The 12,774-nt window shown below is 37.3% G+C and overlaps 1 protein-coding gene across 1 annotated transcript; it reads right to left on the bottom strand.

The window, feature by feature from the left end:
• Positions 1 to 230: 230 nt before the first annotated feature.
• On the bottom strand, positions 231 to 11,767 carry LOC306859441 (protein Wnt-7a-like). Its single transcript, XM_079400461.1, has 4 exons — positions 11,517 to 11,767; positions 10,181 to 10,407; positions 7,180 to 7,451; positions 231 to 1,549 (listed from the first exon to the last, which is right to left on the bottom strand). The coding sequence occupies exons 1-4, from the start codon at positions 11,585 to 11,587 to the stop codon at positions 1,067 to 1,069; spliced, it is 1,053 nt and encodes a 350-aa protein (XP_079256587.1). The 5' UTR covers positions 11,588 to 11,767; the 3' UTR covers positions 231 to 1,066.
• Positions 11,768 to 12,774: the final 1,007 nt, after the last annotated feature.

The raw sequence follows: 12,774 nt of genomic DNA on the forward strand, positions 1-12,774 counted from the left end.
CTTGCAAAGTTTCTAATACTCAGTATGTTGTATGTTGTGGATCCATCAAAATAAAGTGTTAGAAGATATTAAGCAGACAGTCTACTAATACTCTAATGGCTGCTAGTTACTTACTGTTAGTAGAATGTCTAAAGTGGACTATCGAAATAAAGTGTTACCCACCATCTTTCATACACTAGTAGGTTCAAGTGTACTACAAGTGGTATCTAATTTATTTATTTTTTCTACAGAGACAGTATGTTAAAAGCACATTTTAGTTCATATTCATGGTGTCCCAAAATAGCACAGTTGAGTACACTTAGATACTCTTAAGATTATCTTAAGAAGTACTAAAGAATATTTGGTAACACTTTATTTTAAGGTGTCCTTGTTACACGTTACATGTACTTTCTATTATAATAACAATTAATTATGCATAATTACACGCAAGTAACCCAAATCCAAATCCTAACCCTATATAGAAAGTACATTAATAGTTCATTAATATTACTCAGTACTTAAATGTATGATTACACTGTAACAAGGACACCTTAAAATAAAGTGTAACTGAATATTAAGTACAAAATTAGTGTGTGAAAATACAGCACTTTTAGTACATTATAGAAGTGCACTTGTTTCGCCTTGGTTGAGCTGAAGCAAAAAAATGATGAGAAAGTACTCTCCTCTACTTCTGGAACCTTGCTGTTTTGCTCTATTTGCCAATATCTCTGTACGTTTCGCTGCATGCCTGCAAGACGTCCATGTCTCAGTAGCTCCATTGGTAAAATCAAGGTGCAGGTAGGTATTATGGGTTTTACAGAGAGCCTTATTTGAATCCAGACAGCCTCAGGATTTATCGAAGAAAGCAAGGAAAGCTATGTGTGGCATCAAAGGTACAGTCATTTACACTTTTAGTTCCACGTTCCTTCTCCAGAGTAAAGCTTTGACACTCTTGATGATCTTCCATGAAAGTGAGTCTGAAGTAAGGTCTTGTGCAAAAGAACAAATGCCACCTGATTGAGTCATCTTTTGATGTCAGGATGAAAGACCCTTTCCAGAACAAGGTCAAGCGGTCCATAAGCATCGCTCATTTGCATGTGTGCACCTCTGTCCTCTCGCTACAAGTGTTGCATTTGACGTAGCAGCACCAGAAGAACTTGCAGTTGCACTGCCAGACGCGTGAATACTGGTGTGTGTTGTATCCACGGCCGCAGCACATCAGGTCGCAGCCGTTGGGATGGTGCACCAGCGTCTTATTGCACACCCGGCCCTGAGTGCCCATGCTGCCCGTCACAGGGTCCGCCTCGCAGTAGTTGGGCGATTTCTCGATGTACACCAGATCCGTGTCCATGGGCTTGCGATACGAATAGGGCTTTTTGATCTTGAGGAAAGTGGGCCGTTTGTGGCGCGTGGCTTTGACCGGCTCCACGTGGATGGCGTGGCTGTATTTGTCTTTGAGGATGTAGCCGAGCTCGCGAAACTTGGGGAGGGTCATCCAGCAGGTTCTGGTGGTGCAGGATCCAGACACACCATGACATTTACACTCCAGCCGCATGTTCCTCTCCAGGACCTGAGACCAGCACACCAGCAACAACATGAAAAATCAGTGCTTGCATCAATCAAATGTCTCGTTACTGACAATGAACTCACCACATATGTGACCCTGGACCACAAAATCAGTCATAACGCTTTTTTTAAATGTATGGTCCTAATGTTACAGTTTAATTATACATTTAGGTACTGGGTAATATTAATTAACTACATGTACTTAGTATATGATTTGGGTTTGGTTTAGGGTTACTTGCATGTAATTATGCATAATTTATTGTTATTATAATAGTAAGTACATGCAACATGTGTAACAAGGTCACCTTTAAATAAAGTGTTACCGAAGGTTACGTTGGAAATGTAATAGGTTACAGATTACAAATTAATCTATTTAGAATGTAATAAGTAGTGTAACTATGTATCAATTACTTTATTAAAGTAGTGTAACTGATTACATTTGATTACTTTTTTGTTACTTTTCTAAATTTAAATTTCTAAATTTTTCTCAACTGTTTTGAAACATTTAAAGCAGGTGGGGTTAACCTTACAGTAGCACTCAACACAGATTAGGGTTAGGGTTAAGCTGATGCAATTTGTGAAATAAATCAATCATATCTGTATGTGTGTGTAAAAATATAAAAATAAGTAACTGTAATTTAATTACACATTTGTTCTCAGTAACAGATTACTGTTACATTTATATTGTAATTAAATGACATCATTCCGTTACATGTAACTAGTTACTCCCCAACACAGAGTCAGAGACCAATCTACAGATTTCAATCATTCAGAATTAACCAATTTCACCGAAAGTTGCGTATTCTATAATGGGCCCAAGACACCAATTTTCACTTTATTCTGATAGTTCGTTCTAAGACCTATAAATAACTTTGCATCTACATGTCAGCTATAACCCATTAGAGTATTAGTAGACTGTCTGTTTAATATCTGCTAACGCTTTATGTTGATGATCCACCAACACACTTTCTCCTGAATTTAAGTAACTTTACAAATACATGTTAACTTATTCTACTAACCCTACACATAACCTGCTAACCTACAGTCTACTAATACTCTAATGAGAGTTAGTTGACCTGTACAGTGTTTGCAAATGAATGAGAATCAGTTGACATGTAGTTAGGGTCAGAAGAATGTCTAAAGTGGACAATCACATTAAAATGTAACCCTTTTTTTGGCTCAGACTGAATCCGTTTAGTCAGAGGATATCATAAATATTGTATATTTTGAGCTGATCTCAGAACACATGCTGTTTTCCTCTATCATGCATCAAGGCATACGTTTCTGTGTGAGCTTGTAGTGTTCTGAACGGCTTTAATGTTAGTGTGGGATCCCCAGTTTCTTTCTGAGTAACTATTCACAAGTCAGTAATTATATGATGCCTACTGTTGAATTAAAAATCTGTTCAGATTTGAGTCATGTAGTGTATACCAGCCTTCATGCAGGTGACAAATCCTCAATATTATGCGAACATGAAGCTGTTGGTACACCATCAATTTTACAAAAAGTAATCACAGTGCTGTTGGTGGTGGTTTTCGAGGGTTTTATCTGGTTCCAGAAGTGTTCCGATTATTTTTGCACCACTTTGTAGCTGCGAGGGCTAAGCAAGAAAAACTGCATGAAGTCTCCAACATTCAACACTTTTCATGTTAAGTGTTTGTTAGCATTTTCTGGATGGTTGTTAGGGATAGATTGCTGCTAAACCAGTCTCTGGGTTTCTGGTCTCTAGAAATGGCTTGGGTTCTTTCTTTAATGTCTAAATTATTTTTTTAAACTGTTTTATTGGTTAAAAAAGTATAGACTAATATTCTTTCATGCTCATAGCACATGGCAAGTTACTTTGTTTAATATTTAATATTACTTATTTTAATATCACAAATCCTGTATAAGCGACAACAAAAATGAGGCTTGACTAAGCAAACGGATATCTGGAGTATCTGCTCATGTCTTCACATTCAACAAACAATACAATGGCTGTACAATAACTGTATTGTCATTGCACACAATGTTATTTTCACCAAAACCAATGACACCAATCAAAATGGCTCGGCGTATCGTACATCAGCTCAGCAACTCACACCAAGACCTTCTGCTATCTGCTCTTCAGAGATAGGCACCGTGAGCCAGCGTCATTACATTAGCTGGCATGCATTACGAATGGGAGGGGAGCGTTCAAACAGAGCACTCTTTTAGTTTGCTCAAGACAAAACCTGCCGCTAGAATGATCCTGTAAGGCTAGTCAGTTCACTAAGAGGCCATTTAGCTGCTCAGATAAGACGGTACAAACGGCATGGGGACCGAGGAGAAGAGTTGGTGCCATGAATCAGCTCTCTGTGGCCAAACGTGCAGATGAAAGCTTCTTTACCCCTCATTAAACTCGACTGAGAGAGCAAGAGTGATTATTCTGCTCTCTCTTTGGCTCTTACTTCACACATGCCCTGGTTAAAAGATCAGGTCACCCAAAAATTAGAAAATGAAACTTCTGTCAAATTGTATTCGACAGCTTTGACATTAATGGTGTTTGCTCATCAGACTTTCAAGAAACTTCATGTATGTGTACACTACATTGAAAAAAATGATTAATTGAATTTACTACATTTTGTAAGGTAAGTGGTTGCAAACAATTTATTTTATCTACATTTTAAAAAAAATTGTTGAAAGTTAGTCAACTAAATTAGTTTATTTAAATGAATTGATTGCAACCACTTACCTTAAAAAATGTAGTAAATTCAATTAATCATTTTTTTCAGTGTACAAGTAAACATTCAGCGCACTTCTTTTTCCCAAAGGACCGCATCCCTTATTCCACATCAAAGACAACAAATGTATATGCAGATAAAATGCATGGCCTCTAAATGCAGGTGAAAGTGAAAAAGCCTTTTAGGATCTTTGGCGGTTTGAGCATTGAAAGTTGAGACAAAAACACAGCATCAAAGATGAAACGTTTCCATCAAAGATAGCGATAGGGGATACTGGTGTAAGCCAATGTCTATTTAACTGAGCAGAAAATGGGAGTGGATTTGCACAGAGCTCGGTGTGTTGGAGCTCATCTGATTTGTAATCAAACTCTAGCACTTATTCTGCTCTTAGCCCTAAAAGCTTCCTATTATTGCTGTGCCAGTCGAGTCTTGGCTTCGGTGCTGGATTGTTGACGGATGCAAACCGCAGTGCCATAGTTACTGAATCCTTCGCTGTACTTGACTTTCACTTGATCCGTTCAGTGTAACCAAAACATCACTTCACTGATAGATAATACCTCTTTAAGGAACAGTTCACCCAAAAATGAAAATTTGGTCATTTACTCACCCACATGCTCATTTTCAGACGTAACATGACGAGGCACGGCCAAATGTCACGTGTCTCATAGCTGAACATGACACACCAAGCAGGAATATGCATATACTGCGAGATTTGAACGGCAGCGGATGGGACGATTTCAGTGAATAACAACTTCACTGACTTAATAAACAGGGCAAATTAAGCCACAATCCCATAAAAGCACAGATGAGACTGGAAAGTTCTGCATCTGATCTACTGACAATGTGCAAATTAAAGACACAAATCATTTTCATAATGACCAACACAATCTACCAAGAGCAGTGCAAATTAGAGTAGAGTTGCAAATAAGCCAATGATAATCAGGTGTGTGTAATCTACTAACAACACAGGCAAAACATGGGTTAAGGCATGCTTTTTGGGTGGTAAATAATAGCTCAAATTCCAGTAAACTGACAACCACAAACCTTAGTAAATCACCTTCATCTAAATACTCTCCTGCCATAAATGTTGCGCCTGGGGGAAACTCCTAAATGCATAATAGACCAGTTCAGGGTAGACGTCACAGTTACGTCACTTGCAGCTGCGTGCATAACGGTGGCAGAAAACACTGATAACATGTGGAGGGAAATGGATAAAATCCATGGAATAAAATAAAAAAAATTACTATTATGCCTTTGGACGTCAGAATTGGAATGCAAAGACGCCATTTGAAACTCAACGCAGATGTTGAAATGGACAGAAAATGGACAAATCCTGCTATGATTACTCTACTTCTAAAGCAGAAATTTGATTTAAACAATATAGGACTACATAATATTCACATATGCAGTTCATAGGGGACATACTGTAGCCCTACAGTTATAGCATGGAAATAACATTTTACATAAGTTACCTATTTTATCTCACAATTCGGACTATTTTTCTCTTAAGTTTGTATCTCCTAGAGGAAAAAAGCCAGAATTGTGGGATATAAACGCGTGATTCTGAGCCGAGGGGAAAAAAAGAGAATGACAGGTTGTTTTTCCTTATCAGAATTGTGAGATATAACCTTGCAATTGTGAGAATAAAGCCATAATTTTGAAATATAAACTCAAATGTACCTTTTTTTACTCTTTAATTCCATGGCTTCCATAGACTGCTACTTGAAAACTGTTATTTTCTGCCACCAGGTAGGCTCTGCCCACAACAAAACGTCATCTCTGTTTGCAAACAACGAAATTGGTCTATAAGTCGGAATAAGGTCAGCTGTAAAAATAACTGTCCCTGCGTCTCATTGTGCATATATCCATCCTAAATAGTATGTGAAATTAGAATTAAAAGCATAGCATGTTGAAAAGAGTATGCCAAAAGTCCCCTATTTCCGGTAGATTTTCGAAGTGTGGATCTGTGCACACTCTAATATTGCCCACAACCCATTCCACTTTGGCGAAGGATTCAGTTCAGAACTACAAACATGAATAAAAAGTGTTTAAAAACTACAAACATGGCAGATGTTAGCGACTGATTAAGTAGAAAGGTTTAGATAAAGGGGTTTGAGTTGTGGATGCTAACTGTGACAAGATGATTGACAGGCCAGGTTACAGGTGTCAGGATGTGCGTAACTATTCGTCAGAGATGCAATTGTGTGGCATGATAGTACAGTGGTGCAGATCTGTATTCACCTTTTTATGCCTCCAAAACATGATTTTATTTCATAATGTTCATGAAACATGCAGATGGTTGCTCTGATTCCTTCCGTCTCAGGTAGATAGTTTGTTTTATGAGTATTGTAATGGCCAATTCAACAAAAACAACTAAAACCTCTTAAATATGCCAAGTGTTCTAACAATTTTAGGCACCACTGTATGTCCAAAAGCATGCCTACTCTTCTGCTACACACTCAAAAGTATGTACTTTTTCTTCACCTAAACAGTGCATACTTTCAGGGCATGGTATAAGTAGGCAAATAGTCCCCCTCCCCCCTTTTTGGTCACTCGTCACTGCATGCTTTTGGTGCATGGAAAAGAACAGCATGAACGTGTTTTACCGAAGAAAGTAAGAGTGAGTACATTTTTAATTTTTGGGTCAGCCAATATGGCAGTTTGTAACTTTTTCATGTTTTGGTGAATTTGTGGCTAATTAATTCAAGTCATTATGTTTAAATGTGGGATTAGGGGTGGACTTCCATGCAAACTGTTTTTCTAAAAATTGTGAATCCTACGAATTTTCTCAAAATCACCACCTCCTAAAATAGTTAGATCGGGTTGAGTCAACTGTTCCTTCAAAGGAAGCCCTCGAAACTGAATCATGTCTGACAGTTTTTATTTACAAGAAACATGCAAAGCCAAGCATTTGCTTGTATAATCAAATACATACCTTTCGTCCAACTTCGTTGTTATGCAGATTCATAAGTGTCCTGGCGCTGTGTTTGATCTCTCTAGCATCCATAAAGACTTTGGAGAAGCCCAGGCCGTAGTGGATGTCCGCTGAGCAGCCGCCCCATTTCCAGCCGTCGGCGTGACCGTGGAAGCCCTGCTTGTCTTTGTCGCAGCTGCAGTCGCTGAGGTTTCCCTGCGTGCAGGCGGCTGTGACGGCATGAGCCACTCCTGCTGCGATGATGGCGTACGTGAACGCTGCCTCTTTACTGCCTGTTAACACAGACGTGTGGACATCATATTACTGTGCATTACAACAATCACAGTTTTTTAGAGATAAGCATTGAATGTGTAGCAACTTTGCATGGCCAAAAATCAAATACCTTGACTAAAGCATCAAATATCTGCATTAATGTGGGATTTAATGTGGTTAGAAATTCAAAAACTTTAAAATTACTTTCAAATTTAAAAATAAATTACATTAAATCAATGAACTGATGACGTGCAACACTTCAGATTTATGTCCAAATCTCTTAGACCACTATAGTTCATATATTATGTGCAGACAATTACATAGTCAGTATATTAAATGTGTATGTACACTGTAAAAAATTGAAAAAAAAAAAAAAAAAAAACTTTGAAAATGCTACAGTAAAAACCTGTTAAATGGTTAACGGTAAATTCTTGTAAAATTTACAGGGAAACCGTAAATTGACATTCCCAGAATTCCCTGCGTTGCATTTCAAATTTTGTTTGAATTTGATGTTTTTTTTCTTTGAAATAACTGTTTCTTCTTAGTTTTTTCTTATCGGTTATGTTAGAGTTGTATGTTACATCTAATGTTGTTAAATGAATATTTATTGCATATTTCAGTTTAATGAGTCTCACCATGATGCTGTTTAGTTGTTGTGTGAATGACACTGTGCACTGTTCTATATATGTTATTAATTAAAAGCTGCTTGTGATAGGCTTTGGTTCATCATGTGACTTTCACATGTATCAGTGTATTTCAAAGATACAAAACAGATTTCAGGACTTCAATAGGTTGGTATATTAACATTATATCAGTTAATGAAATGATGGTATTTAAAACCGTAAAACCTAAAATGTTGTTACTGTAGTTTTTACAGTAGAATTCCGGTCAAGCACAGCTAGTGGTTTTTACCGTAAATTGTACTGTTTTTTTTTTACAGTGTTTAATCTTTGTATTTTAAAAGTATTACAGACAGAGAATATTAATTACATGAATAAGCAAAAAAGACCTGGGCAAACAAGTGATGCTCTATGAATAAGCTCAAACTAAAAAAACTAATGATCTACTTCATGTTGTCAAGAAACAGATGAACTCCTGAACACATGAACTTCCTGAGCTTATCACTTATTCCTTCTCCATAAATCACTGACAGACACGGCTGTATTTGCATAATCGGCAGATGGATAACAATTAACCCATACAGTACATTAGAGCTGTCGTCCATGATAACACTATAGACAAACGTATACTCAAAAATGTGATTTCTCTCATGTTGTGTTGAGACGGTCTGTTCTTTCTCCTTCAACATTTTTAACATTATAAATTATTTCAATTTTATAATAAGTTTCCATTTAACATTAACATTAAAAAATCACCAAACATGAACTAACAATGAAAAATACTTCCAAAGCTTTTATTAATCTTAATAACTGGTACTTTCAACATTTACTACTGTATTATGAAAATTAAATATTGTATCTGTTAACACTAACATGAACTAACAATGAACAGCTGTACTGCTATTAACTTGCATTAAGAAAACTTAATACATACGGTAACACATGTATTGTCCTTTGTTAGTTAATGTTAGGTAATGCATTAACTAAAGTTAATTAATGAGATTTTATTGTATAGTGTCACCCTTTAACCCTCTCTTGTATCACCCAGACATGCAGTATTAAGACTATGAAAAGTAAAGATGTATCAGTCTGTGTGCGTTACAAGAATTATGTTTATTGTGCTTCTGACTCATTTGAAGCGTCTCTCAGACACTAAGCATAATATTAGGAGCATATATTCACAAGTAGACTTGTATTTCCCCCCCAGATTGTTTCTCTACTGACTTCACTCAGACCTTGTGAACTGTTATAAACTGATACAGCAGCTGTGCCTTATTTTTTAAGCAGGTTGGATTGGCAAAGTAAAAGTGCATTTGTCTCAGGTGACATCTTATCATGCTCTGTAATTTACACCAGTGGAAAAACTCTTCAGGCTGCAAATACCAACCCAAACACTGATGCATGCATAAAATATGTTACTACCAAACTCACAAGAAGGCTTTCAGTCAGAGAGAGGGGCTGTACTCTTAAAAAGACTCACCTCAAGTAACTACATAAAATAAAACTGCAAGAACTTTTCATCTTCAATGAACTATACAGCAATCGATTATGCTTCTCCAATGAAAATGCATAGCACGATTTTCTGTTTCTATTTGGCGTGCTATTATACGCATACATTGACTTGCATGTGATACGCGCGTGTTTCGCGTGCATATAATACGCAATTTTGGCGTATATATAATACGCACCTACCCCACACCTAATTCTAAGCATTGTTTATCATATGCACGCCAAAGTCCATTTCTGCGTATAACAGAACTCGTGCTATTGATACGCACTTTCATGAGATCGGGTAGGAGGCTCTGTAGAACCTGTACCTTTATTTGAGCTTGTTTTGATATTGCCATCTTTAATGACTGGTGTCTGAGATGCTTTGGAGCGCGTGTAAGAAGGTAAGAAACACGCTCATTTATCTCATCTGCCAGACATTTCAGGCATGTAGCGCGGAAGTCTTAACTTGAACAGGTCGATCTTTATAACGTAGCCTAACTGGGACTAGTAAAGGAGGTAACTGTTTTACCCCAAATTAAACAAACTGTGTAATGCGTAACCAGATTACACTGTTATACACTTATACCAGACTCATCCAAATGCTGTTTTAGACATACGAGAGGAGATTTCCAACATACCCACTTTCAGCTCTTTCCCGAAGACGGTCCTCTCGCCGAGCGCGGAGCAGTTCCAGCGGCCGTGCTTGAACTGGAACTGGCACTCGTTGATGCCCATCTGCGCGCCCTGACCGATCACGATGAGCGCGTCCGGCCGGCTCTGACAGATGATGCGCTGCCGGGGCGCCAGGCCGGGGATCTTGTTACATATGATGCTCGCTCCCAGCGCCAGCACGGTGGAGAACCGCCTAAAGTTGATCAGAGAAGACCGTCTTCATATTTAACATTGGTTGCTAATCAAACAAATATGTGTCCCTGGAGCACAAAAGCAGTCTTCAGTCGCTGGGGTATATTTGTAGCAATAGCCAACAATACATGGCATGGGTCACAATTGTCGATTTTTCTTTTATGCCAAAAATCATTACGACATCAAGTAAAGATTATGTTCCATGAAGATATTTTGTAAATTTCCTTCCGTAAATATATCAAAACTTAATTTTTTATTAGTAATATGCATTGCTAAGTACTTCATTTGAACAACTTTAAAGGAGATTTTCTCAATATTTAGATTTTTTTGCACCCTCAGATTCCAGATTTTCAAATAGTTGTATCTCAGCCTAATATTTTCCTCTCCTAACAAACCATACATCAATGGAAAGATTATTTATTCAGCACATACATCTCTCTTTTTTCGTCTTTTTAAACTGACCCTTATGACTGGTTTTGTGGTCCACGGTCACATATTGGATAAAGAGATAATTTCCGAAGGCGTCCAGTGGCTGGAGTATCCAAAGATTCCTGCGAAGTGCGCAGCAGACCCTTAATGTCTTTGGAAAGCATCATTACTTTAAAAAAGTGCTTTTCCCTCCCACTGAATAAAAACTATTTCGGTAACAGTTTACTTAAAGCTTTTATGTATAATGCATTATTGAGGGTTATTAATGCATTATAATTATTCACAATGCGCGTTGTAAAACATTATATCTTGTCGTAAATAATTATAAAATGCATAGTGTAACAATGGACTGATAAGTGTTATAATGTATTAGCTGTGGTTATAATTATTCATGAGATTGTACAATGCATTATAAGGTGCATTGCAAGGCAAAACTTCTTTCATAATGCATTATACACAAAGGCTTTAAGTAAAGTGTTACCACAAACTTCTTTTACTTTGTTGCAGTATTGTTGTAAAATATATTGATGTAAGAAATAAAAACAACTTCTGTTGCAACTGGAAAAGTAGACAAACATAAAGAGCAGCACAAAAAGTTTGTCTAAAGCAGATTAGACCACATTATTATAACAACATTATGATATGATATACTGTACAATACATTTGTTCCAATCAGCTCACCCCATTTTCAAGTAGATTATTCCGAGACAAAGGAAAATGTGGAATATCCAGCGTCGTGTTCTTCTGCTCATGATGGTCCTGTCTCGTTTCGCTCAGAAGTAAGGAGAAACCGAGCTCTCAGGTTGAATAGTCAGTCTTTCAGCACTGAAATAAAGTCCGTTTGAAATAGCCTGGATTCCAACAAGGACGCTTTTGCCTGCACATGTAGATCCATCCACGTCAAGGTGTCTCCAGCTCGTGTTGAGGTCTGAGCCCTTCATCCTCCAGCTGTACTTTATATATCTGGGCGTGTTCCTGAGGGCTGCTGAGCTGAGCCCACCCATACAATCTCATATGCATCACAGAAGTCGTGGGTCTGCTTTTATACAGATCCATTAATAAAAACACATCCCGTCATGCAGAAGACAGCAGTTTAATGATCTAAAGCACTGCTTAACATGTCTCAACACAACAGGTGGATTCAGTGAATCAATATGAATTAAGTGGAAGTGATTGTAAAAAAACAACAAAAAAACACTTTCAAAGTGTTGACTTTAAGCAAATAGGACTGTATCAAAACCTGTTTAAAGTTAAATCTGTGTTAATTTTCTTTAAAGTACAGAAAACTATGGCTACTGTAAATTACAGTTAAGGGTCCAGCTAAAGGCAGCGTTTTGTTGTGGCCTGGTCATACTGATGAGAAACTAACAGGAATAAACAGGCTATTCTGATGTGGTTTAGCAGTCTGAAGGTGCTTCAGTAATGACTGCAGATTTTAGAAAAGGCCTGAGAGTCAGATGTCTGTCCGTTATTCTCTAAACTCTTGAGAAAGGCATGCAATCCTAATTTATAGCAGTTTGCTTAGCAGTATTGTTCATGAACACTACAAAACCTTTCGCAATCACTCCCTCTACTGGCATGACCAGTCTCTCAAGTGCCAGTAGATAGGAGAAAACACAATGCTTTAAAAATGTTTATTGTCATAGTTATGGTCAGTTCTTTCACATTTTGCCCAGAGAGCTGTTTATTTAGATGAATTCTCTAGTTTTCACAGAATGGCTAAATATAAGATCATAAAGTTCTAAAATCTTTTGTAGAGAAATAGTAAAAAATATCTGTATTATGTAACATTATTATGATCAAATATTGTGTAACATCTGTAGTTAAAAAAAAAAATCCTTATCAAAATTTGTAAAAAGACAGTAAAAAAAAACGGGATAAATGCTGGTCAGATGAAATCTGTGATGAAGTTTGTATTGTTCCTGCTGATAATTTCACA

The sequence above is a fragment of the Barbus barbus genome (genome assembly GCF_936440315.1).
Source record: "Barbus barbus genome assembly, chromosome: 40".
In the NCBI taxonomy this organism is placed as follows: Eukaryota; Metazoa; Chordata; class Actinopteri; order Cypriniformes; family Cyprinidae; genus Barbus; species Barbus barbus.

Bases quoted from the DNA above. Each gene is read 5' to 3' on its own strand.
- LOC306859441 (XM_079400461.1), bottom strand. From the start codon at position 11,587: ATGAGCAGAAGAACACGACGCTGGATATTCCACATTTTCCTTTGTCTC. The intron at 10,408-11,516 runs GTGAGCTGATTG...GATCAACTTTAG, and splicing joins ATAATCTACTTGAAAATGGG to GCGGTTCTCCACCGTGCTGG. The intron at 7,452-10,180 runs GTATGTTGGAAA...CTGTGTTAACAG, and splicing joins CGGGAAAGAGCTGAAAGTGG to GCAGTAAAGAGGCAGCGTTC.